The 27,982-nt window shown below is 38.6% G+C and overlaps 3 protein-coding genes and 1 pseudogene across 4 annotated transcripts; 1 reads left to right on the top strand and 3 right to left on the bottom strand.

The window, feature by feature from the left end:
• Nucleotides 1-3,841: 3,841 nt before the first annotated feature.
• On the bottom strand, nt 3,842-5,814 carry LOC117259253 (olfactory receptor 10J4-like; annotated as a pseudogene).
• Nucleotides 5,815-12,158: 6,344 nt separating this feature from the next.
• LOC117259254 (olfactory receptor 4B13-like) lies at nt 12,159-13,127 on the bottom strand. Its single transcript, XM_033630499.2, has one exon. The coding sequence runs from the start codon at nt 13,125-13,127 to the stop codon at nt 12,159-12,161; it is 969 nt and encodes a 322-aa protein (XP_033486390.2).
• Nucleotides 13,128-19,540: 6,413 nt separating this feature from the next.
• LOC144462691 (olfactory receptor 10J4-like) lies at nt 19,541-20,509 on the bottom strand. The gene has a single exon (XM_078166809.1). It carries the CDS (start codon nt 20,507-20,509, stop codon nt 19,541-19,543), a length of 969 nt encoding a protein of 322 aa, XP_078022935.1.
• A 1,058-nt stretch (nt 20,510-21,567) lies between these two features.
• Nucleotides 21,568-27,982, top strand: LOC117259352 (uncharacterized). Of its 2 annotated transcripts, none has more exons than XM_078167531.1 (6): nt 21,568-21,763; nt 22,699-22,797; nt 22,886-22,960; nt 26,387-26,666; nt 26,842-27,008; nt 27,112-27,982. In XM_078167531.1, exons 1-4 carry the CDS (start codon nt 21,570-21,572, stop codon nt 26,388-26,390), a joined length of 372 nt encoding a protein of 123 aa, XP_078023657.1. In that variant the 5' UTR covers nt 21,568-21,569; the 3' UTR covers nt 26,391-26,666; nt 26,842-27,008; nt 27,112-27,982. The 2 variants fall into 2 exon arrangements, 1 of the variants encoding a protein (XP_078023657.1); XR_013491044.1 differs by lacking the exons at nt 21,568-21,763; nt 22,699-22,797; nt 22,886-22,960 and adding exons at nt 25,662-25,877; nt 25,959-26,050; nt 26,175-26,279.

Here is a 27,982-nt window from a genome sequence, read left to right as displayed (position 1 = left end):
TATCCTCAGAAGCAGAGGTGACTCTTGGTCTTCCTTTCCTGGGTCGGTCCTCATGTGTGCCAGTTTGGTTGTAGCGCTTGATGGTTTTTGCGACTCCACTTGGGGACACATTTAAAGTTTTTGCAATTTTCCGGACTGACTGACCTTCATTTCTTAAAGTAATGATGGCCACTCGTTTTTCTTTAGTTAGCTGATTGGTTCTTGCCATAATATGAATTTTAACAGTTGTCCAATAGGGCTGTCGGCTGTGTATTAACCTGACTTCTGCACAACACAACTGATGGTCCCAACCCCATTGATAAAGCAAGAAATTCCACTAATTAACCCTGATAAGGCACACCTGTGAAGTGGAAACCATTTCAGGTGACTACCTCTTGAAGCTCATGGAGAGAATGCCAAGAGTGTGCAAAGCAGTAATCAGAGCAAAGGGTGGCTATTTTGAAGAAACTAGAATATAAAACATGTTTTCAGTTATTTCACCTTTTTTTGTTAAGTACATAACTCCACATGTGTTCATTCATAGTTTTGATGCCTTCAGTGAGAATCTACAATGTAAATAGTCATGAAAATAAAGAAAACGCATTGAATGAGAAGGTGTGTCCAAACTTTTGGCCTGTACTGTACACATACAAAATTGTTGTATATTTGTTGATTTCATAAGCTTCTATGTATTAAATAAATCTTTTCATTAAAATATGGTAGCAACAAATCATACCATATTAAAATGTATCTTACATTTTTTTTTAATATAATAATAATAATAATAACTTTATTTATATAGCACCTTTAAAAACAAAAGTTTACAAAGTGCTTTGACAAACAAAGCAAAAGCAGGAATATCTATAGCAAGAGAGTCAAAACAGTGAGGGCAAGCACAAGCATGACAAAATTAAGCTCAAATTGAGGTAAACTTAAGCAAAACACAGACAGAATGATATGACAGAATGTTAAAAGAGATAAGAACAATAAAGGCAATAAAACTATTCTAAATACTAGAAAGAAACGAATAGAAGGATAAAAAGACAACACTGCATAATGACAATAGCATAACAAAGAATAAACAATTAAAAGGAATAGAATAAAATAAATAAAAACAGTAAACAAAAAGAATAACTAAAAAGATATAAAGACGACATCACATAAAGGCAAGTCTATAAAAATGGGTTTTAAGAAGAGATTTAAAAGATGTTACTGATTCTGCAAGCCTTATCTCCTCAGGCAGGTCATTCCAAAGTCGAGGGGCCCTGGTGGAAAAAGCGCGGTCGTCTCTAGATTTAAGTCTCGACTTTGGAACGGCCAGGAGGGCCCTGCCTGAGGATCTAAGGCTGCGTACTGGCTCATATGGGGTCAACATTTCTGCTATGTAACTTGGGGCCAGTCCCAGACGGGCTTTAAAAGTGATCAGTAAAATCTTAAAATCAATTCTAAAACGCACAGGGAGCCAATGGAGGGAAGCCAGAATTGGGGTGATGTGATGCCGTCTGTTAAAACCAGTAAGAAGCCTAGCTTCTTCTAAGCACATATATATTCATCCCAGTCAATATGTTATTATTTATGTTAACAAAAGTGATGTCAAAAAAAACTCAAAAACATAAAGAATTGTTGTATATATGTTGTTTTCATAAACTTGTGCATATTAAATATTCACCATTAACATATATTTTAACAACATGTAAAGGCACAAAAATTCATCATATAATTGTTTTTAATATATGTTTATATGCTCATATTGTAGACATACATTATGCATATTAAAAATGTTTTCATACATTTCTTTATATGAAATATTCATTGTCTAAATCAGTGGTTCCCAAACTTTTTGTGCCCAAGGCACACCAAAGGACAAGTAAAAATCTCAAGGCACACCTTTTGTGCCAAATAGCCTTTATAACACGTGTTATCACTCATATCATGTAAAATATCTGTAAATGTGCATAATTATTTACTAATGCCAAATAAAATGTGACAAAGACAACTATATTACTCATGAAATATTTATAAACGAAATATTTCAAAAATTAATTTGAAACTTCATCAAATTAGGCTTCATCAAAGCAGCAACACACCCATTTAAACCAGACAGGTCACAAAATTAAAAACGAGGCAAAGAAAACTCAGCAGAAATTAAGCACAAAGCAAGGAAGCTGCACCGTCCATTGTCCTGAACTACAAATTATAAATGTAACATTTTGTATCAGCATTGAAACGTGTGCTATTGTAAATATTTTGCCTACTTACAAATTAGTGAGACACGTGTGCCTGTCGGGGCGCACAGATTTTTTTAATCCTTGGTGGCACTGAGGAGAGGGCCACTCGTAAGTCCTGTTCAACAGAGAGCCGTGACCTCCTGTTGTTCTTCATGTAAACCAGAGTAGAGAACGCCAACTCACACAGGTAAGTAGTGGGGAAAAGAAGAAGTTGCTCAATTGCGTGGTGGGAGATGTTTGGGTACTCTGATGCAGAAGCCAACCAAAACTGATCCAGTGGGAGCTCACTAAATTTGAGTTTCAGTGTGCGGTCCACATGGAGCTCTGCGCACTCTTCTCTCTCTTTCATAGTGAGCTTTTCTGTTGAGGATTCCTGGTTGAATGGGTCTCGGATTCAGTCATAGTCCTCGATGTCAGCCACACGTGGAAAATAGCGCTCAAACCTCTCTTTTAAGGTCTGAAGGTGTTCGGCATATACAGCGCACTCCCTAGCTGCCTGTGGCGCAGCCACAGGATAAGTTTGCCCATAAACCCCCGAATCTTGTCTGTGGATGATAAAATGTTTTCATTCCTGCCCTGAAGCTTGGCGTTTAACTCGTTGAGATGCCCAAATATGTCTGCAAGGTAAGCCAGCCTGGCGCACCACCTCTCATCCGCGAGCTTGTCCTTATGTGGGACAACGTGTTCACGTGAAAATTCCAAAAGCTCTTCCCGAAGCTCATAAAGACGGGAAAGGACTTTCCCCGTGACAGCCAACGTACCTCTGTGTGGAGAATCAGGCTTTGGTGGTCGGCTCCCATCTCGGCGCACAGCTGGGAGAAGAGGCGAGATTTCAGGGGCCTTGATTTGATGTAATTCACCATCTGCACAGCCTGATCCAGCACCTCAGTCAACTCCGGGGGCATGGTTTTGGCAACTAATGCCTCTCGATGCAAAATACAGTGGTTTGTCACAATATGTGGGTTTTGTGCTTTCACCTTAGCAATAAATCCTTTCACTCTCCCCGTCATGCATGCCGCACCATCTGTGCAAAGACTGACGCACATATTCCAGGTCAGATTGTTCTCTTTTAAATAGTCATTAGTTACCCTGAATATTTCTTCTCCCGTAGTGCGGCTTTCCATTTCTTTGCAGAAGAAAAAGGTCTCTTTGATAGAGTCACCATCAACATATCTGACGTTTGCCAGGAGTTGGGCAGTCCCACTAATGTCAGTTGACTCGTCTATTTGGAGGGAAAATCTGCCGCTCGCCTGCAGTTTCTCTGTCAAATGTTGCTCAATGTCTTCTGACATGTCGTCCATTCTTCTTTTGATTGTATTATCAGACGACGGCACTTTGGATAGCTCATTTGCGGCATCTGGACCCAGCATGACACCTGCAATTTTTTTGCAAGCGGGGAGGATGAGTGTCTCCGCTATTGTGTGAGGTTTCTTTTGCTTTGCAATAAGCTCCGCTAGCATGTAACTAGCCTCCATTGCCTTTTCAGACACTTTCACAGAATCCAACAAACGGTCTTGCTGCCTCTGGTTCAGATCTCGAGCTCTTTTGAAGTAGGCCAAGTTTCTCCCAACATGGGAGGGATGTTTGGTTTCCAAGTGCCTCTTCAGCTTGCTGGGAACCATGTTAGCATTAGCTTACTTCTCCCGACAGAGGATGCACTCGGGCTGAGGAGTGTTGACATCCCCAGTCCAACTGAAGCCATAAGACAGATAACTGTCATGATACTGTCTGCTGACAGTTTTTTTCTCTTTTCTTTCGGTGGGTTGTCGGCAGTCTCTGCACTGGTGGTTGGTGGTTTGCTCCGCACAAGAAAGCGCTCCATTTTCCCTCTCGTTATGTTTCTCTGTTTTAATATTGAATGTGTCACAGTCTAATGGTGCGTTCCAGGCAACCCGTAACTCGTGTTTTCACAACCTGTAACCCGTGAAAGTGCACTGGAACGGCAGTCAAACCCGTAACTTCCCACCCGTGAACTCTCCCAGTTCCAACCTCTGACGTCACATAACCCACAAACAAATGTGGCAGCCCCTGTGAATGCGGTGATGCTGCGTCTGATACACGGTGAGAAATAGACTTTAGGACAATGTAAATTAAATTCGCATGTTGCAATAATAATATGTTAACATAATATGTTAAACGTTAAACAGGAAGTAGCTGGCAGTTTGCCGTAACTTTCCTGGAACGCTACAAAGTCGTAACTCGTGACTTGAAGTCATGACGTACGAGTTCAGAAGCCTGCCTGGAACGCACCATTATAATTCCCACCTGCGCAACTGCGTGATCAGCGAAATATGGAGTTCTTTTTGAGGGTTTTTTTTTTTTTTTTTTTAAAGAATTGTTTTTAGGTAGAGTTTGCCTCTGTATTATGAAATGAGTGCATACAAAGTAGTGATATAGTAAATTAAAAAATAATTACTTTTCTGTAATTGTATATTGCAATAATAATGTATGGTTGTCACAAAATCCCACAGCACACCCGCACTTGCCTCATGGCACACCAGTGTGCCACGGCACACCCTTTGGGAACCACTGGTCTAAATACACAGTAGCTGCATATATTACCATATAAAAATCCATCATATAAATGCTTTTAATATACACATAAACAAAACATACAGTGGGTATTTCACAGATGAATGCAGATGCATATTGCAGATGCCTCGAACTTTGCAACAAAGAGACATTTGTAGAAAATTTACATTAAGTTTTGAATTTTAGGATAAGTAAAGATCATACAGATGTCATTACTGTTGACACAAAAATAATCAAAGACAGACTTTTCTTCCGCACTGGGCCAGACTTTTAAATATGTTACGAATTTTGGACATATTCAGTCCATACATTACAGGGTTTAAAAGAGGCTGACATGTAAGAAAGTGTAATAACAAAACGATTCGCAACATGTTGGGCACACTGTTCATATTAAACCGATTCTGTATTATTTCAAAAAGACCTCCAAAGGAGAAGTTCAAGAGGGAAGCGAGGTGAGGTGTGCAGGTGCTGACAGCTTTCTGTCTGGTCTGTTTAGAACCAGAAAAACAAACTTTAAGGATCTTTATATAACTATAAAAGATTAAAGATGGAGCATATAAGAAGCACAAGTTAGTCCATAAATGTTCTGGACTGTGGTGTCATAACATGCAAGTTTAACGATGGAGTAGTAGTCACAGTACACTTTATTGATAACGTTCCCACACAGCTGTAAAGAACAAATTAATGACACCAAAACAGCAACTGTAAGAACAGGGAATAACCAACTCAGAGAAATAAGAACAACGACCTTGTTAAATGTCATACGTGTGTTATATTGTAGAGGATAACAGATGGCAAGATATCTGTCATAAGACATGACGGCTAGGTTGGAAAATTCTACACATCCACATGAATACAAACAGAAAATCTGCAGGAAACAAAAGGAGGTAGAAACAGTGTGAATGTCAGAGAGGATCTGAAGCAGCAGCAATGGAAACAACCCTGTACTACCATACAGTTCATTTACAAACAGGCTGCACAGAAACATGTACATAGGTTCATGTAAGCTTCTGTTCACACAGATAACCACAATCAGCACAAGGTTGGCACAGATAATTAAAACGTATAGAGACATGACGAACAAGAAATATAAATACTGGAAATGGCTGCTGTCAAAGTAGGCAGTGAATGTGAAATATGTCATCTGAGTTGAGTTTACCATGATCCTTCTTTTGGCTTGTGAAACATTCATAATGCTGTTTGCAGGTAAAACTAATTTTACTAATCAAATTACATTTCAGCAGATTTTTAACTCATCTAAACTAAACAGCATCAAACACCAAGTATCACATTCACCTGCTGTCCTGCTGTAGTCATACCACAACTGTGCCCTAACTGAACTGAAACTCTGCTTCTTTAAATCTTTTAAAGACGCCCACAGCACTGACCTCATCATTAAAGAGACCCACAGACAGATACTGATTTCTAAATGATGGGAAAACAAACTTTTTAGCCCACTCACTGGAAAAAATATGAAGATAACAAAAAGAAAGCTGTGAACTAGCTATATTTTAGTATTTGGACTTTGACCCTTTCCAGTCAATCTATGGCTTTGGGCATAAAGCCGTGCTGGGACCTGACCTCGCAACGGGTCAGCAATTGTTGGGAATCCATGGTTCTAAGTATCAAAATGGCTACCAGAAATAATTATTAATCACCAGTAATAATCATTAATTATGTTAAATATTGTTACTTAAATGACATTAAATCACCGCATAGGGACCATTCCCAAAAAGGCAAAACATGATCGGCAGTTAAAGAAATCAGTCTCATAAAATACACAATCCATCAATTTGGAATTCTGATTAATAATGAAATTAATAATTATAACCAAAATGACCACATTAATAGTAAAGGTTGAAGGATTCTGGATTTCTTGACATAGCAGAGGATGACTACTCATTCATTTTTGTGTAATATTTAAAAGACAGCAGGTATAATTCCAGTATTTACTCACATAGAAAAAAAGCCAAACAAACACACATACTCACAAGCATGGATATGTGTGTGTGTGTGCGCGTGTGTGTGTGTGTGTGTGTGTGTGTGTGTGTGTGTGTGTGTGAGACAAAGGCCACCTGGCCTACCAATAACATGGCTGACAACAGGAAGCTATATATGGATTGGACTGGTCAAAGATGGCGCAATCAAAAATGACTTTGGAGTTCAGGGAGGGGTCTACCTGACTGTGTGGTCAGTCAGACAATGGAACAAAGAAAAGACGTGCGAACTTTGAGTTTCCTCTCAAAGAGTAGTCATGTTGAAAATAAAGTCTGTCTTGAGTACATGTGCATGTGATATACAGTATATCGGCCTTGTGACAAGCTAACTTTACAGCCTGACAAAATATGCTTTAAGGTTGCGGTACGTGAACACAATGGGCATGATGGGTCCTCATTTACCCACAGTTTTAGGTTCTGGGGGGTTGGTAACACATCGTATGTAGCCCCTACCAGGAATCTAATACGATTCTCCTCCATACTCCACAGGTCCCTCCAACTAAGCTTCCTCTTCTCTACACTTTCCCAATTCAACCACTGTCCCTGTTTAGCCTGGGCCACTACCTTTGCACCCTTTAGCATCTCTTCCTGTCTACGTATCTGTTCCACAGCCAGCTTTCTTTTATCTTTGAGACCTGCTGTATTCCATATCGGTTGGCCTGAGCCAAGCCCCAGGCCTCCCCGGCCAAACTGAACATTACCTACAATCTCTGCATGTCTAAGAGCTGCCTCTGCCTCCTGAACTGCCGATCTTGGGTTCCACTTCCTCCCCTTGGTTGGATTTGGAACCACACTCCTAACTACCACGTCCTTACTCCCAGATAACAACAGCTCTGTCCTGACCTTGGTACATTTAAATTCCTCTGTTAAACTAGATACTGGCAGCTGAAGTATCCCTTTTCCATACAATGCAACACTACTTAGGCACCTAGGAGCACCCAACCACTTCCTAATATAGGAGCTAACCGACCTTTCAATTCTCTCCACAACAGATATTGGAATTTCATAAACTGACAATGGCCACATTAACCTAGGTTATAGCCCAAATTGCAAACACCACAACTTCAACATTCCTGGAAGTTCTGATTTATCTATTCTATCCAATCCTTCTGCCACATCTTTCCTAAATTTCACCACCTGTTCCTTATCATTCAACTCTACATTGTACCACCTACCTAAGCTCTTTACTGACTTTTCCCTAATTGTTGGGATTTCCTCATCATCTATGACAAACTTCCTATCACTTAACTTCCCTCTACATAACGAGATGCTTCTAGATTTACTAGGCTTGATCTTCATGCTGGCCCACTTGAGGTTCTTATTTACCTTCTCTAGTAGCCTCTTTGTACATGGCATTGTTGTGGTCACCAGTGTCATGTCATCCATGTAAGCCCTAACTGGTGGAAAATGCAACCCGTTCTGTCATCTCTCTCCACCTACCACCCACTTAGAAGCCCTGATGATTACTTCCATCACCATAGTAAATGCTAATGGAGAAATTGTACACCCTGCCATGATGCCTATTTCTAGCCTATGCCAACCTGTTGTGAAACCTGCTGTACTTAGACACAGCCTAATATCCTGAAAATATGCTTTCACTAAGTTGACAACTACCTGTGGCACTCTGAAGTAGTCAAACGCACTCCAAATGAGGCTGTGCGGTACTGAACCAAACGCATTTGCAAGATCTAAAAATACTACATGCAGGTCCCTTTTGTTATTCTTCGCTGCCTGAATCTGGTGCCAGATCATGCTAGTATGCTCTAAACACCCTGAAAAACCTGGTATTCCTGCCTTCTGCACCATGGTATCTATTAAGCTATTCCTTTCTAAGTAGCTAGCTAATCTCTGCGCAACTACACTAAAGAAAATCTTCCCCTCTACATTCAAGAGAGAAATCATCCGGAATTGGCTAAGGTCCACAGACTCCTTCTCCTTAGGAATGAGGACACCCCCTGCCCTACGCCATGCTCTTGGTATAATTTGCTTCTCCCAAACTATTCTTAGCTGTTTCCACAAAAATTTAAGGATATCAGGCGCACTTTTATAAACCCGGTAGGGGACTCCATTAGGCCCTGGGGCCGAAGAAGCCTTTGCACGCCTGACCACCTCGTGAACTTCCTTCCACCTAGGTGGCCTGACATCCATCTCATGCTCTATCCCTTTTAATGGAGGGATATCGGGTGAGAAACCTACTATCCTATTCTTCTCTAAATCTGAATATATACTTTTCAAATATTCTTCAACCTCTAGCCTTTCTGCTTTAAGCTGCCCTCCCTTTTCCTGGCTGAACAATCCTTTAACAAACTTAAAAGGGTCTCTGAAAAAACCTGTCCTAGCATATTCCTTCTTTCTCCCCTTTTTCCTGAGATGCTCTGCCCTTCTAAGAACTGCTAGCCTGCTTCTCAACTCCTCTTGCAACACCTTAATTCCCTCCCTTTCTTCTTCTGTAGCCTTTCTCCACACCTTTCTTAAATGTCTCCTTTCCTTAACTAACTTCTCTATTTCTCTTTGCCACCTAGACTTGCCTGACTGTACCCTCTCACTCCTCTTTCTCTCATGCACCCCAAACCTCTCTACACCATATGAGTAAATTATATCTCCCATCTTTTCTAACCTTTCTATTGCATTTCCTCTAAGCCTACTCAAGATTACTGACAAATCTCTATTAACTATCTCCCATTCTTTACTGTCATCTGCCCTAGGCCATCTAACTCTAACCTTTTGCTCCATGGTTCTCTCTCTGGCTGGCACACTGACCTCAGTGTCACCTGCATCCTCTCTTACTACCCCCTCCTCCTCCTCCTCCCCCTCCTCCTCCTCCTCCTCCTGCTCAGTGGCAGTGTTACTGATATCCTACAAACTGTGGTTTTCTACCTGCTGCTGGACTTCATCCGACTGACTCAACTGACTTCTTAGGAAGTACTGATCAATGCGGCTACTCTGCCCTTTCTTTGCCACACACTTCTTCCTTCCCTGATGAGTTCTGAGGCCTTTTAGAGATGTTACTTTCTGCCAGCCACAAGGACAAACCTGAAGCATCTTGTTCTCAACTGTGCTACTTTTATCCTCTACAGATGCGCTCGCCTTGCCCTGAGTGCTGCTAATTCTAGCCCTGGTGGATAGGTCCGTGCCCCTATCCTTCACTGAGTCACAGATCCAAGTCATAGTCATGTCCGTTCCAATGTCTGTTTCCGTGGAATCCACCTGTGAGTCATCTTCCACCCCTGCTCTCGCTGACTCTTGGGATATTTTCCCTATGTTGGCTGTAGCTAATTTTGGTTGTAGTAAGGCTGCTAGGCCTCACCACTGCTACCATGGGTTGCTAGCAACCCATGGTAGCAACTTTGGAGTCTTTTCCCTCCTATCAGCTGTCTTTCTTGATCTTTCCCTTGTTGTCAGCTGCCCTATTCACAGCAGTCACTAGCTGGGCTAGTTCTGAATTCAAATAAACACAAGAAGTTTGTGCTCTAGAGAAAGGATCAGCACTCAGTGAAGAACCTCCTAAGCCCTATGATAACTTATTATGGCAAGGCTTAACTATACAGACCAGTGAGCAGTGATAATTAACATGTCTTTGTAGTAATTATTGTGGGTTTTGAGTAGAATCACAGCTATTATCAATGAACCTTTATTGACTACATTTGTATTTGTTAACAACACATACATAAATATACAACCTGTATGTATGTAAATGATTATTCCAAAAATCATATAAAATTTAGATAAGCTCATGAAAAATACATAAAGCCTATACAACCTGTATGCATGTGTTGTTTTATTTATCTTTTGACCCGCACATCATCTTTTATATGATATCAATATATGTTGATGGGCTTTAGGATGAACATTGTTGTATAAAACATTTATGTCTACAATATAAACATATACTGTAACATATTTGTTAAAAATATGTATAGCATGAGTTTTTATGCATTAATCTATGGTGTAACCATTTATGTTAAGGACATATAGTTAATTTTTATATGCAAATTCATGAAAATAATATATATATATATATATACACAACAATTCTGTATGTGTATATCTTTCTATTATTAATTTTCGACAATTACATCTATCTTCAGTGTAAAATATAAACATTTATTGATGAGTTTTGGAATGAATTCATATGTACAAAACATATATGTCTACGGAATAAGCATTTATACATATATTAAGGACATTTATACGCTGAATTTTTTGACAGTATTACGTGCTGCTGTCATATATTTTAATGATGAATGTTTATTATATATACACAAGATTATGAAAACAACATGTACACAGAAATTCAGTATGTTTATATATGTCATTAATTTTCCCATACATGTATATCATTTATGTTAACATAAATAAGAACATATTGATGGGCGTTGGATGAATATATTTGTGCAAATATTAAAAAAAAAACATTTATGTGATGAATTATTTGATGGTGTTATAGGTTGCTATCGTATATTTAACAATAAAGATTTAATCAATATATAGAAGTTTATGAAATAAGCATATATACAACATAAGTTGATATTACATATCAATTAAAGATATGTATATGTATAAAGGTATTTTATGTTGATTTCAAAAACTTGTAAATTTTAAATATTTTTGGTTAAAATATATGATAGCAACATGTAATACCATTTAAAAGTTCATCATAGTAATGTTTTTATTATATGAACTTGTATGTATATGTGGCAGTATTGTACACATATATGTTTTGCACATTAAAATTCATCCCTTAGCTCATCAATGTATGTTGATATCATTAATGTACACATGAAAGACAGATGTGTATGTAATTAATAAGAAAAAACATATACACACACAGAACTTTGTATATATGTTGTTTTCATAAACCTGAATATATAAATTCAATATTTATCATAAAAATAGAAAGCAGCATATATTATCATATATAAATTCATCATATACATGCTTTTAATATGCAAATACACAAAACGTACAGTGGGTATTTCACATATGTTATAAACTTCTATCTTCATACATCCAAAGGATTATGTATGTGCTAATACCATATCACCTTATAGGTAACATTTGTGGCAACATCACTCTTGATTTAGGGGCATATGGGTCATATATTACATTTGTGTAAGAGGTGAGGGTAAGAGGTCATGAGTTTTATTTTCCACAGCTGGTTTGTGTCAGTGATTAAATGGAAATTAACACTTTACAAATAACACGTAATACCAGAGTTAAATTAATGAACTTCGCAGAAATACAATTTTATCTGTACTGAACCTACATATTGTTTTTAGATCTCTTTAAATGAATGCAGATGCATATTGCAGATGCCTCGAACTTTGCAACAAAGAGACATTTGTGGAAAATTTGCATTAAGTTTTGAATTTTAGGATAAGTCAAGATCGTACAGATGTCATTACTGTTGACACAAAAATAATCAAAGACAGACTTTTCTTCCGCACTGGGCCAGACTTTTAAATATGTTACGAATTTTGGACATATTCAGTCCATACATTACAGGGTTTAAAAGAGGCTGACATGTAAGAAAGTGTAATGACAAAATGATTCGCAACATGTTGGGCACACTGTTCATATTAAACCGATTCTGTATTATTTCAAAAAGACCACCAAAGGAGAAGTTCAAGAGGGAAGCGAGGTGAGGTGTGCAGGTGCTGACAGCTTTCTGTCTGGTCTGTTTAGAACCAGAAAAACAAACTATAAGGATCTTTATATAACTGTAAAAGATTAAAGATAGAGCATATAAGACTGTGACAGAAGCACAAGTTAGTCCAGAAATGTTCTGGACTGTGGTGTCATAACATGCCAGTTTAACAATGGAGTAGTAGTCACAGTACAATTTATTGATAACATTCCCACACAGCTGTAAAGGACCAATTAATGACACCAAAACACCAAGTGCAAGCAGAGGGAGTAACCAACTCAGAGAAATAAGAACGACGACCTTGTTAAATGTCATACGTGTGTTATATTGTAGAGGATAACAGATGGCAAGATATCTGTCATATGACATGACGGCTAGGTTGGAAAACTCTACACATCCATATGAATGCACACAGAAAATCTGCAGGAAACAAAAGGAGGTAGAAACAGTGTGAATGTCAGAGAGGATCTGAAGCAGCAGCAATGGAAACAACCCTGTACTACCATACAGTTCATTTACAAACAGGCTGCACAGAAACATGTACATAGGTTCATGTAAGCTTCTGTTCACACAGATAACCACAATCAGCACAAGGTTGGCACAGATAATTAAAACGTATAGAGACATGACGAACAAGAAATATAAATACTGGAAATGGCTGCTGTCAAAGTAGGCAGTGAATGTGAAATATGTCATCTGAGTTGAGTTTACCATGATCCTTCTTTTGGCTTGTGAAACATTCATAATGCTGTTTGCAGGTAAAACTAATTTTACTAATCAAATTACATTTCAGCAGATTTTTAACTCATCTAAACTAAACAGCATCAAACACCAAGTATCACATTCACCTGCTGTCCTGCTGTAGTCATACCACAACTGTGCCCTAACTGAACTGAAACTCTGCTTCTTTAAATCTTTTAAAGACGCCCACAGCACTGACCTCATCATTAAAGAGACCCACAGACAGATACTGATTTCTAAATGATGGGAAAACAAACTTTTTAGCCCACTCACTGGAAAAAATATGAAGATGACAAAAAGAAAGCTGTGAACTAGCTATATTTTAGTATTTGGACTTGGACCCTCTCCAGTCAATCTATGGCTTTGGGCATAAACCCGTGCTGGGACCTGACCTCGCAACGGGTCAGCAATTGTTGGGAATCCATGGTTCTAAGTATCAAAATGGCTACCAGAAATAATTATTAATCACCAGTAATAATCATTAATTGTGTTAAATATTGTTACTTAAATGACATTAAATCACCGCATAGGGACCATTCCCAAAAAGGCAAAACATGATCGGCAGTTAAAGAAATCAGTCTCATAAAATACACAAACCATCAATTTGGAATTCTGATTAATAATGAAATTAATAATTATAACCAAAATGACCACATTAATAGTAAAGGTTGTAGAGGCAGATAATGTATTATTCTATATCAAAGGTGAAAGTAATGTCAGTTGCAAAAGGTCTTAGAAACAGTTGACCAAATGTCAGATTTTGCAATAGGAAGCACTCCTTATAAGAAGTTGTTTTTGAGTTGGTGAACTTTGGAGCTACTATGAGGGACTCCTTTAAAGGAGTTGTTTTGGTAATTCTGAGTAATTTTTGTACAATCATTTCCAGGTAATTAAACCCGGCGGGACAGTTGGGTCATACGCCCAGACCTGTCTGCACATGGACATACACACACACACACACACACACACACATGCACACAAACAAACAGACGTCCACTCACTCAAATAGTATAAAGGCATTTGAAAGTTGGATAAGCGGGGCTGTTTCTCCCGTATCTTTTGTTTTCTACAACCTGTGTTGTTGAATTGTATTCTGCAATTAAAGTAATCCCGCTGGCTGTAACTTTTCTCTGAGTCTCTTCATTTCAGTGTTTGCTGAAGTTAAGCAATTTCCTTACAAGGTTGAAGGGTTTTGGATTTCTTGACATAGCAGAGGATGACTACTCATTCACTCTTGTGTAATATTTTAAAGACAACAGGTATGATTCCAGTATTTACTCACATAGAGAAAGAAGCCAAACAAACACACAAACTCGAACGAGTCACTATATACAAGCATGGATATGTGTGTGTGTGTGTGTGTGTGTGTGAGGCAAAGGCCATCTGGCCTACAAATAACATGGCTGACAACAGGAAGCTATATATGGATTGGACTGGTCAAAGATGGTGCAATCAAAAATGAACTTGAAGTTCAGGGAGGGGTCTACCTGACCGTGTGGTCAGTCAGACAATGGAACAAAGAAAAGACGCGGGAACTTTAAGTTTCCTCTCAAAGAGTAGTCATGTTGAAAGTAAAGTTTGTCTTGAGCACATGTGTATGTGATATATGTTGCAAAGAGTCTGGGTTAGTAAAGAGGTTGTTTAATTGCAGGCAAGATGCATTGGCAAACTAACATTACTTAGCTTTGGTGAAGCCAAGTAACCAATTACCTAACTACGAACACGTCTCGATTTGCCTGTATAACTGTAATAATACTATGCCCAGTTGTTACGCTACCAGTCCTCAAATGCAGAAAACCCAGTAAATATTCCAACAGACTAACATTCTCTAATTTTTTTTACTGAAGCAAAAGTAGCAACAGTGTAGAAATGCTCTGTTGCAAGTCAAAGTCCAGCATTCAAAATATCATTGAAGTGCAAAAGTATTCCCAACAAAATATACTTAAAATAGCCTTCCAAAACTTAAAGTATTTTAAGTATTATAATAATTAATACATTCATGTGTTTATCACTTTAATGATGCAGCTCATTTTAAACATGGGCTTACTGCTGGGTAGTTTCATCTATAATAATACACAGAAAGCTATTTGTTTGTTAATATGTTGTTTTAATAATCTGAATCTGTGAAGTAACTAAAGCTGTCACATAAATGTAGTGCAGTAAAAAGTACAATTTTTACCTCTGAGATGAAGAGGAGAAGAAGTAGCCTACAAAATACCATAAAATGGAAATACACCAGCACAAGTACCTCAAAATTGTACTTAACTACAGTACTTGGGTAAATGTACTTCTACATTCCACCACTGTTCCACCACAAATACAGCTGTAGTCAATAAAGGTTCATTGATAATAGCTGTGATTCTACTCAAAACCCATAATAATTTCTAACACACACTAATGTTTTTAACATCATAGTTCACAATTAATCCAAAGAGGAAGTGACACTTTCTGACGCACACATTTTCAACTTTTTAATTATCAAGATGTGGTTCATTTTTGGTAAAGCATCTATATAGATGCATTACTAATGTTCTTTGCCATCTAAGCTCAAATCTAAAGTCAGTATGCTGCTTATTTAACTTTAAATATTAACTGGTCAGGGGTATAAACTAGGGGTAGGGCACGACAAGCTTAGTGCTTCTCCCTATCCCCTTTTTTTCGGACATATGGACTCAAAAATTATTAAAAGGAAAGAAAAAAAATTGTAGTCTTTTCTCTTTTCATTTATATTTTCAAATGAATGTATTCTATTTTCTTTGTCCAACATCCGAAAAATAAATAAATAAACTAAAAAAAATAAACTAAAAACTAAACAAGCTCTATTTTGATGCTTGTAATGGACTCTGGCATCTTGTTTACATTCAAAGTGCACATCTTGATAATTAAAAAGTTGAAAATGTGTGCGTCAGAAAGTGTCCCTTCCTCTTTGGATTAATTGTGACCTATGATGTTAAAAATATTAGTGTCTTTGTAGTAATTATTATGGGTTTTGAGTAGAATCACAGCTATTATTAATGAACCTTTATTGACTACAGTTGTATTTGTTAACAACACATACATAAATATACAACCTGTATGTACACTGAACAAAAATATAAACGCAACACTTTTGTTTTTGCTCCCATTTTTCGTGAGCTGGACTCAAGGATCTAAAACTTTTTCTACATACACAAAAGATCATTTCCCTCAAATATTGTTCACAAATCTGTCTAAATCTGTGTTAGTGAGCACTTCTCCTTTGCTGAGATAATCCATCCCACCTCACAGGTGTGGCATATCAAGATGCTGATTAGACAGCATGAATATTGCACAGGTGTGCCTTAGGCTGGCCACAATAAAAGGCCACTCTGAAATGTTCAGTTTTGTTTTACTGGGGGGGTCTGGGGGGGTCAGAAAACCAGTCAGTATCTGGTGTGACCACCATTTGCCTCACGCAGTGCAACACATCTCCTTCGCATAGAGTTGATCAGGTTGTTGATTGTGGCCTGTGGAATGTTGGTCCACTCCTCTTCAGTGGCTGTGCAAAGTTGCTGGATATTGGCAGGAACTGGAACACGCTGTCGTATACGCCGATCCAGAGCATCCCAAACATGCTCAATGGGTGACATGTCCGGTGAGTATGCTGGCCATGCAAGAACTGTTTTCGGCTTCCAGGAATTGTGTACAGATCCTTGCAACATGGGGCCGTGCATTATCATGCTGCAACATGAGGTCATGGTCGTGGATGAATGGCACAACAATGGGCCTCAGGATCTCGTCACAGTATCTCTGTGCATTCAAAATGCCATCAATAAAATGCACCTGTGTTCGTTGTCCATAACATACGCCTGCCCATACCATAACCCCACCGCCATTCGATCCACAACGTTGACATCAGCAAACCGCTCACCCACACGACGCCACACACGCTGTCTGCCATCTGCCCTGAACAGTGAAAACCGGGATTCATCCGTGAAGAGAACACCTCTCCAACGTGCCAGACGCCATCGAATGTGAGCATTTGCCCACTCAAGTCGGTTACGACGACGAACTGCAGTCAGGTCGAGACCCAGATGAGGACGACGAGCATGCAGATGAGCTTCCCTGAGATGGTTTCTGACATTTTGTGCAGAAATTCTTTGGTTATGCAAACCGATTGTTGCAGCAGCTGTCCGGGTGGCTGGTCTCAGGCGATCTTGGAGGTGAACATGCTGGATGTGGAGGTCCTGGGCTGGTGTGGTTACACGTGGTCTGTGGTTGTGAGGCCAGTTGGATGTACTGCCAAATTTTCTGAAACGCCTTTGGAGACGGCTTATGGTAGAGAAATGAACATTCAATTCACGGGCAACAGCTCTGGTGGACATTCCTGCAGTCAGCATGCCGACTGCACGCTCCCATAAAACTTGCGACATTTGTGGCATTGTGCTGTGTGATAAAACTGAACATTTCAGAGTGGCCTTTTATTGTGGCCAGCCTAAGGCACACCTGTGCAATATTCATGCTGTCTAATCAGCATCTTGATATGCCACACCTGTGAGGTGGGATGGATTATCTCGGCAAAGGAGAAGTGCTCACTAACACAGATTTAGACAGATTTGTGAACAATATTTGAGGGAAATGGTCTTTTGTGTATGTAGAAAAAGTTTTAGATCTTTGAGTCCAGCTCATGAAAAATGGGAGCAAAAACAAAAGTGTTGTGTTTATATTTTTGTTCAGTGTATGTAAAAGATTATTACGACAATCATATAGAATTTAGATAAGCTCATGAAAAATACATAAGTTTATACAACCTGTATGTATGTGTATATGTTGTTAATTTATCTTTTGACCCACATGTCCATCTTTTATATTCATATATATATATATATATATATACATATATATATATATATATATATATATATATATACACACAATATCAATATATGTTGATGGGCTTTAGGATGAACATTGTTGTATAAAACATTTATGTCTACAATATAAGCATATACTGTAACATATTTGTTAAAAATATGTATAGCATGAGTTTTTATGCATTAATTTATGGTGTAACCATTTACGTTAAGGACATATAGTTAATTTTTATATGCAAATTCATGAAAATAATATATATACAACAATTCTGTATGTATATATCTTTCTCTTATTAATTTTCGACATTTATATCTATTTTCAATGTAAAATATAAACATTTATTGATGAGTTTTGGGATGAATTCATATGTACAAAACATATATGTCTACGGAATAAGCATTTATACATATATTAAGGATATTCATACGCTGAATTTTTTGACAGTATTACGTGCTGCTGTCATATATTTTAACGATGAATATCTATTAAATATACAAGATTATGAAAACAACAATAGAACATATTGATGGGCTTTTGGATGAATATATTATGTGATGAATTATTTGATGGTGTCATAGGTTGCTATCATATATTTAACAATAAAGATTTAATCAATATATAGAAGTTTATGAAATAAGCATATATACATATATCTTTAATTGATATTACATATCAGTTAAAGATATGTATTTCAAAATTTATAAGAAACACATATACGTATAAAGGTATATTATGTTGATTCCAAAAACTTGTAAATTTTAAATATTTTTGGTTAAAATATATGATAGCAACACTTAATACCATTTAAAAGTTCATCATAGTAATGTTTTTATTATATGAACTTGTATGTATATGTGGCAGTATTGTACACATATATGTTTTGTACATTAAAATTCATCCCTTAGCTCATCAATGTATGTTGATATCATTAATGTACACATGAAAGACAGATGTGTATGTAATTAATAAGAAAAAACATATACACACACAGAACTTTGTATATATGTTGTTTTCATAAACCTGAATATATAAATTCAATATTTATCATAAAAATAGAAAGCAGCATATATTATCATATAAAAATTCATCATATACATGCTTTTAATATGCAAATACACAAAACGTACAGTGGGTATTTCACATATGTTATAAACTTCTATCTTCATACATCCAAAGGATTATGTATGTGCTAATACCATATCACCTTATAGGTAACATTTGTGGCAACATCACTCTTGATTTAGGGGCATATGGGTCATATATTACATTTGTGTAAGAGGTGAGGGTAAGAGGTCATGAGTTTTATTTTCCACAGCTGGTCTGTGTCAGTGATTGAATGGAGATTTAACACTTTACAAATAACACGTAATACCAGAGTTAAATTAAAGAACTTCGCAGAAATACAATTTTATCTGTACTGAACCTACATATTGTTTTTAGATCTCTTTAAATGAATGCAGATGCATATTGCAGATGCCTCGAACTTTGCAACAAAGAAACATTTGTGGAAAATTTGCATTAAGTTTTGAATTTTAGGATAAGTAAAAATCGTACAGTTGTCATTACTGTTGACACAAATATAATCAGAGACAGACTTTTCTTCCGCACTGGGCCAGACTTTTAAATATGTTACGAATTTTGGACATATTCAGTCCATACATTACAGGATTGAAAAGAGGCTGACATGTAAGAAAGTGTAATGACAAAATGATTCGCAACATGTTGGGCACACTGTTCATATTAAACCTGCTCTGCAATACTTCAAAGAAAACCCCGAAAGAAAAGTTCAAGAGGGAAGCGAGGTGAGGTGTGCAGGTGCTGACAGCTTTCTGTCTGGTCTGTTTAGAACCAGAAAAACAAATTTTAAGGATCTTTATATAACTGTAAAAGACCAAAGATACAGGACATGAGATTATGAGAGAGCCGTAAATTAGTCCATAAATGTTCTGGACTGTGGTGTCATAACATGCCAGTTTAACGATGGAGTGGTAGTCGCAGTACACCTTATTGATAATGTTCTCACACAGCTGTAAAGAACCAATTAATGACACCAAAACAACAATTGCAATCAGAGGGAGTAACCAACTCAGAGAAATAAGAACGACGACCTTGTTAAATGTCATACGTGTGTTATATTGTAGAGGATAACAGATGGCAAGATATCTGTCATAAGACATGACGGCTAGGTTGGAAAACTCTACACATCCATATGAATACCCACAGAATATCTGCAGGAAACAAAATACAGCAGAAACAGTGTGAATGTCAGAGAGGATCTGAAGCAGCAGGAATGGAAACAACCCTGTACTACCATACAGTTCATTTACAAACAGGCTGCACAGAAACATGTACATAGGTTCATGTAAGCTTCTGTTCACACAGATAACCACAATCAGACAGAGATTAATGCAAATAATTAAAACATATAGAGACATGACAATGATGAAATATAAATATTTGAAATGACGAGTATCAAAGTAGGCAGTGAATGTGAAGTATGTCACCTGAGTTGAGTTTACCATGATCTTTCTTTTGGCTTGTGAAACATTCATAATGCTGTTTGCAGGTAAAACTAACCATACTGACTAAATTACATTTCCACAAATGTCTAACTCATCTAAACTAAACGGCATCAAACACTCATGAATGGTTTTCACATTTCAGTATCAATCCTTACATTCATCTGTTCTCCTGCTGTAGTTATACCACAAAAATTGCTTAACTGACCTGAGCCTCTGCGTCTGCTTTTTTCAAACTTTTAAGTCAGCAGACGCCCACAGCACTTACCTCATCATTACAGGGACACAAAGACTGACACTGATTTCTATCTGATGAAAAACTTTTACGCCCACCTACTGGTCAAAGTATTACGAAAATAAAAGACATATATTTAGGCAACCTAACATTTGACCATATGTTCTACAGTAGCTATATTTTAGTTTTTAGACTCACACCAATTCCTAACTGGATGCAACACGGGTTTGCGTCAGTGATATAATCGGTTTGACTGCACTGTCTGCTTTTGGACTGTCATAACTGCACGTATGTGACGTAGAATGATGCAGTACACTGTTTTAAGCCAAACTTTTGTCATACGGCCCGTTTCACATTGAAAGGGCCAAAGATGGACAAAGAATGGCTGGTGCTGCCGCTGCTGCTGGTGCTCACACGGGTTTACATTGACGGATACAGCGTGCAGCACGTGCTGACGTATTGCGGTAAGCGAGTTGTGTCATTTTCGGTGTTTCTGTGACAGCGTCTCTGTACTGCTCTGGTGAATTCTGCTTTCTGCTTTCTCACTCAAGTTGCTTTAAGATCTACTTCAAGTCTTAAACCAGCACTAAGTAACTTTTCAACCTTCATAAAATATTTTCATAACTTTTGTGATGATACATCGACTTACAACTAGTTGAATGACACCTCTGTCATGGCCTGAGGGGGTCTGTATTGCTTTCACTGGCACTAAGCAAATTTGAGGAGGGTGGCAGTAACCCTGCCACACAAAAAACTACAAATGTGCTGACTGCTTTACGGCATACGTCACTCCCCCCTTTCCCCATTCGTTACAAAGACGGAAGTCGATGCGAACGCCTACGCGCAATTACTGCTATCATGGCAGAAGCTGCAAAACAATCAAAGAAACGAAAAGTTTTGTCTGAGGAGACAAAAAAAAGAAAAAGGGAGGCTCCCCGGATAAAAGGACAGTCAAGGATCAACATTGGCCCGGCTTTCACTCGCTGGCGTGAGCTCAAAGACGAGGAGGGATTTCTGACCGATGCTGCCTTGGCTCTGTTCCTGCTGGACTAGTAAGTAGCTTTCGATGCTCAGATCAAAATGATAATGCTAATGTTAGCTATCGGAAATTTGCGTTGTAGCAATAAATAGCCACCAGCTTGATAGTTCGCAGTTCCACACTGACACGACCAGCCACGCAACAAACTCAAAAGTACTGTATAAAGAAAAAACAATGCAATGACTGCAAACCGCAAATATAAAGTTTGAGTAAAATATGTAGGTTCCTACTGTGGAAAGATCAGTCATACTGAATCAATGTGGTATTATCGTGTCAGTTTGTATGTACGTGACAGTAGTTTCTGATGATTGTTATGTAATAGTTTCAGAGAAAAACAGGATTCTTGTCGTGTTTTTGTTGAGTTGACTACAGTGATTGCAAAAGAAGTCAAACTGCATTGCTTGCTCTAAATAATCAGTAAAACAAAACCCGTGTGCAATGTGCATTGAGTTATGACTTTTCATAGTCCTGCTTATCAATAGCACCTTGCGCTGAGTGTAGCTAAAATTACAGGGATTGTTGCATGTTTAAAATTCTACATGTAACGTTTATTTAGTCAGTCCTGAAGGGTCTGTGTGTAGCTCACTTCAGTAGCACCAAGCACCTAACTTTGAAGGTTACAATCTCAGTTAGCCAGTAAACTTGACATCTTCAAGTCAGTCTGATAACAAGATATTTTTGTTATTGTTATGTGTGTCTATTGGACATTGTGTTGTGTACGGTGTTGTTCCATATTTATTTTTTTCATGTTATTGTCTTTTTATATTTGATGTTGTATTGCTAATTATTGTTATTCTTATTTTATAATTCTCTAGTATAACATAGATGATGCATTTTATTACATTGTGTGATGTTTATATAGTGCCTTTATTTCCAGTGTGTATACTTTGTGTTTCTCTTGCATTACTCTTGATCCATATAAATTTCTTACATGTTATTTCTCTACAGTTATCAAAAGAAGCAAGTAACTTCTACTCCCCACAAGCAACACCTCCAACCGCTACAGCCTATAGTTTCCAGCTTTACAGAAGAGTCGGACCATGTTAGGTACTTTGTGTTTCCCAGGGCCTGCATTTGTTTGTTTTGGGCAACGTTTAGTATTTTTCAACATGTCCTATTTTCTGTTTTGACTCAGGGGAGAACCGATAGAGGGTGTCCAAATGCTGGAAGAAGGCGCTGGGGCAGAAGAAGTTGGTGTATTAGAGGCCAGGTGAGTTTCTGTAAATGAAAGCTGTAGTACTTTTGGTTGATGGTGTAAGCTCCTGGTCATCTGTCCGGCAACACTTGCCTAGTGTTTCACAACACTGACATACTGTGTTGCGCCATTCACCAAAGGTCCCATGCTGTTTGCTCACATGCATAGGCACATTGCACAGGACTCACATGGAACAGTATGCGGAGTGGTGCAGGACAGTAGGGGAGTGACTCCTGCCACAAACAGCTATCCCCAACCCCACAGACGATGAAATGACAGATTTGCCTGACAACTTCAAAGTTTTACATGAAGATGACCTGATTGGGAAGAGGGCCTGCATCACCTGTCTAGACAACCTGAAGATGCTTATCTCTTATCTGCAGTTTCCTATGAAAGCATGCAACTACTGTGACAGACTAACTGGTGTAAAATGCCCAGGAAGACCACCATTTTATGTTGAAATGAAAACCCGGGGAACTGGCGTTGTTTTGGAATGGGTAGGCAAAGAATAGTTCTGTCTGTTGGGGCGATACTGTGTTTTGCATTTTGTTGTTATCTATTCACAGCCCCTTTTGAAGTATGGGATGCAAGGGGGGGACTTCATGCTCTCCACAAACATTCTGTTATCGGGGAACAATTACAGGAAAGTGGCATTTCTCTTCCACTTCATGCAAATGGGGATGGTGGCAGAGCCTACCTTCTTCAAAATCCAGGATAACTACTGCATCGAACCAGTTGATGAGTTCTGGCAGAAAATCCGAGATGGTGTTCTGACCCGTTTGCGTGAGAAGGACGAGGTTGTTGTTCATGGTGAGACCTTGTTTTGGTACCTTGGTCACCTGTGATTTTTATCTATAAAATGTCAGTGAATATTACCGAAATGCCAGTTATATGCTATTGGAATTTCTGCCATTTGATATTACTGATAAATATCATGTATTGTTACCTTTGTAATGTTTGTTTTTGCTTTGTCTTCTCACAAGGTGATGGCAGAATGGACTCTCCAGATATGTGTGTATGTACAGTACAGGCCAAAAGTTTGGACACACCTTCTCATTCAATGCGTTTTCTTTATTTTCATGACTATTTACATTGTAGATTCTCACTGAAGGCATCAAAACTATGAATGAACACATGTGGAGTTATGTACTTAACAAAAAAAGGTGAAATAACTGAAAACATGTTTTATATTCTAGTTTCTTCAAAATAGCCACCCTTTGCTCTGATTACTGCTTTGCACACTCTTGGCATTCTCTCCATGAGCTTCAAGAGGTAGTCACCTGAAATGGTTTCCACTTCACAGGTGTGCCTTATCAGGGTTAATTAGTGGAATTTCTTGCTTTATCAATGGGGTTGGGACCATCAGTTGTGTTGTGCAGAAGTCAGGTTAATACACAGCCGACAGCCCTATTGGACAACTGTTAAAATTCATATTATGGCAAGAACCAATCAGCTAACTAAAGAAAAACGAGTGGCCATCATTACTTTAAGAAATGAAGGTCAGTCAGTCCGGAAAATTGCAAAAACTTTAAATGTGTCCCCAAGTGGAGTCGCAAAAACCATCAAGCGCTACAACCAAACTGGCACACATGAGGACCGACCCAGGAAAGGAAGACCAAGAGTCACCTCTGCTTCTGAGGATAAGTTCATCCGAGTCACCAGCCTCAGAAATGGCAAGTTAACAGCAGCTCAGATCAGAGACCAGATGAATGCCACACAGAGTTCTAGCAGCAGACCCATCTCTAGAACAACTGTTAAGAGGAGACTGCGCCAATCAGGCCTTCATGGTCAAATAGCTGCTAGGAAACCACTGCTAAGGAGAGGCAACAAGCAGAAGAGATTTGTTTGGGCCAAGAAACACAAGGAATGGACATTAGACCAGTGGAAATCTGTGCTTTGGTCTGATGAGTCCAAATTTGAGATCTTTGGTTCCAACCGCCGTGTCTTTGTGAGACGCAGAAAAGGTGAACGGATGGATTCCACATGCCTGGTTCCCACTGTGAAGCATGGAGGAGGAGGTGTGATGGTGTGGGGGTGTTTTGCTGGTGACACTGTTGGGGATTTATTCAAAATTGAAGGCACACTGAACCAGCATGGCTACCACAGCATCCTGCAGCGACATGCCATCCCATCCGGTTTGCGTTTAGTTGGACGATCATTTATTTTTCAACAGGACAATGACCCCAAACACACCTCCAGGCTGTGTAAGGGCTATTTGACCAAGAAGGAGAGTGATGGAGTGCTGCGGCAGATGACCTGGCCTCCACAGTCACCGGACCTGAACCCAATCGAGATGGTTTGGGGTGAGCTGGACCGCAGAGTGAAGGCAAAGGGGCCAACAAGTGCTAAACACCTCTGGGAACTCCTTCAAGACTGTTGGAAAACCATTTCAGGTGACTACCTCTTGAAGCTCATGGAGAGAATGCCAAGAGTGTGCAAAGCAGTAATCAGAGCAAAGGGTGGCTATTTTGAAGAAACTAGAATATAAAACATGTTTTCAGTTATTTCACCTTTTTTTGTTAAGTACATAACTCCACATGTGTTCATTCATAGTTTTGATGCCTTCAGTGAGAATCTACAATGTAAATAGTCATGAAAATAAAGAAAACGCATTGAATGAGAAGGTGTGTCCAAACTTTTGGCCTGTACTGTATATGTGTGTGAGTGGGAGATTTTGATTTGCACAGTTCACATATTGACCACTATGATTTGCATTCTGCAGGCCACTGTGCACAGTATTGCACCTACACAACAATAGAACAGGAATCTAGAGACATCGTGCACACTGTCTCTGTGGATAAACGTGAAACAAACAGGAACTCTGTGATCATGGAGAAGGAGTGTTTCATCCGAACAATGGATGCACTTCTGCTGGAGATGCATATAACAGAAGTGGTCACCGATGCCCACCCACAAATTACAGCTTTACTGGGTAAGGAAAATGGCTGTAATATTTATATTCTGGATGTTCAGATGGATGTATTTGTTACTCTAAAAGCTTATTTTTCCACAGATCTGGAACATGGGAAATACAAGGCATGGCATCTACAACATTCTGTTGATATTTGGCACAACGCTAAAAATCTGGGGAAGAAGCTCAGACGGGTAAGCATTTTTATTGCATTATGAATTATTTGTTTAGTGACATGATTTCTACATTTTCATACCTTGCAGAAAAGCAGCAGCATTTTTATGGTGACTTTCTAACAATAGCACATCCTTGTTTCAGGCTGGTACAGTGAAAGACCAGTCTGAAATCTTGCCTTGGATCAGAGACAGTGTTAACCATTTCTGGTACTGTGCTAAGCAAGCATCCTCTGTAGAGCAGTTCAAGGTATGTCTGTAGGAAGAAAATTTATGATGTAAACCAAAACATGTTTTCATTGTAAAGAGAAGGCAAGTGAGATCACACAACTTCACACATGATTCCTAATTCTGTAGATGAAGTGGCATGCTGTAATACATCACGTTCGGAACCAGCACACATGGGCCACTGGATCTTGTGAGCATGAGCCACTGGGTGATGATACCCAGGAAAAACCATGGATAAAACAAGATAATTCTAATCTATTTTCAGGGGGTGTTTATGTTGCTTTGCATGGAATTTTATCCATCTCACAATTAGATGTGTGATTACAGGTTCAGCAGCTCACCAGGCTCTTGTAGCCATCGTCCTCGACAAGCGATGGTTGAAGAATGTAAGGAAATTCATCAACTTCAGGTATGCACTTTTCCTTTTATCAACACTAATGTCAGTGTGTTTGACTAAAAACATTATAATGAAAATGCTAAAGCTGGTATAACTTTTGCTTTTATATCAAATGTCAATATCTATCTAATAAATTGTACTCTGGTCTGTATACAATGATTTGTATATGTTTGTTCTCATACTCTAGAGGACGACATCGGATCTGGAAAACTTCCAGAATCACATATTCATGTATGCAGGGAAGCGGTTCTACTACACTCCAGCAGTGTATCGCACGCGGACTGTACTTGCTGCGATAGACTACAACTGTCACAATGGCCGCGCCCCAGCACGAAACCAAGATGGACACAAGATGTAAGCTGTTAGCATATCTAAGGACAACTCCTGAATGGAATCTCATAGTGTTTGCCTGATAGTTGTAAAACAAGAGTGTTCTAGTATTTGTGCTTCCTTTCAGTTACAGGCGATACTACAATGGAAGTCCAAATCCTGGAGTGTCTACACAGTGAAGGAAAAGAAGGATTACTCCTACATTCCAGACCTGCAGAGAGGCATTCTTAGGAAGAGCCTGCAAAGTGGAGGTGGCCTTCCCAAGAAACAGACCCTTAGGACAGATGACCCCCGGAATTTAGGGGTTCTGGCTTCAGTACAGCCGCCCCCAACAGCTGAGCTAGTTAGGACGCATGTGAAACGTGGTGAAGGTGTTCCCCAAAGTGAACGCTGAGGATCCTGCCTTGTATGTTTACATAAATGCACATGCATACATCATATCACTCTGACTGGCTAACTACAGACACATAATCACAGCTTTACCTGGACCCCCACCCACACTGTCTGCTGCTACTGCACTCATTGTAATTATTCTCAGTAACTTCTAACATTGTCACACAGATTATTCAGTGTTTCTTATTTTAACTGTCATAGTTTATTTTTATCCTGCTCTATTTATCCATGTACATGCATCACACTCCCCTTTTGTTTTGTTTTTTATTCACAGTAATTTTTTTCAACTGTCATTGTCGTTCATTTACTACTACTGTAATACAGTGTTGTTGTGCTATTTATTTATTCAAATCATACACATATCCCGTCGTTGCAAAAATGCACATTGCATTTATGCCACTCTTTTCTTTCATGATATTTCTTGCGTAACACTGCATGTGCCTGGAAATGTTTTTCTTTTTTCTCTAGGTCCTATGTTTTATTCGTTACTTCCTTTACTGTGAAGGGACAAGTGGCAAAAAAACAATTTGAATGTGTTGAATGTGACAAAGTACTTGAATTTTGAAAACTGTGAAAGAGGGTGTATAAATAAAAGTTTGTCTTGT

Source organism: Epinephelus lanceolatus, chromosome 4 (assembly GCF_041903045.1).
Source record: "Epinephelus lanceolatus isolate andai-2023 chromosome 4, ASM4190304v1, whole genome shotgun sequence".
NCBI classification, from domain to species: domain Eukaryota; kingdom Metazoa; phylum Chordata; class Actinopteri; order Perciformes; family Serranidae; genus Epinephelus; species Epinephelus lanceolatus.
This window is presented reverse-complemented; position numbering and strand designations above follow the sequence as displayed.

Excerpts from the sequence above, each read along its gene's own strand:
- LOC144462691 (XM_078166809.1), bottom strand. The coding sequence starts at position 20,509 with ATGAATGTTTCACAAGCCAAAAGAAAGATCATGGTAAACTCAACTCAG.
- LOC117259254 (XM_033630499.2), bottom strand. The coding sequence starts at position 13,127 with ATGAATGTTTCACAAGCCAAAAGAAGGATCATGGTAAACTCAACTCAG.
- LOC117259352 (XM_078167531.1), top strand. The coding sequence starts at position 21,570 with ATGGCAGAAGCTGCAAAACAATCAAAGAAACGAAAAGTTTTGTCTGAG. Across the intron at positions 21,764-22,698 it reads GCTCTGTTCCTGCTGGACTA|TTATCAAAAGAAGCAAGTAA; the intron begins GTAAGTAGCTTT and ends ATTTCTCTACAG. Across the intron at positions 22,798-22,885 it reads GAAGAGTCGGACCATGTTAG|GGGAGAACCGATAGAGGGTG; the intron begins GTACTTTGTGTT and ends GTTTTGACTCAG.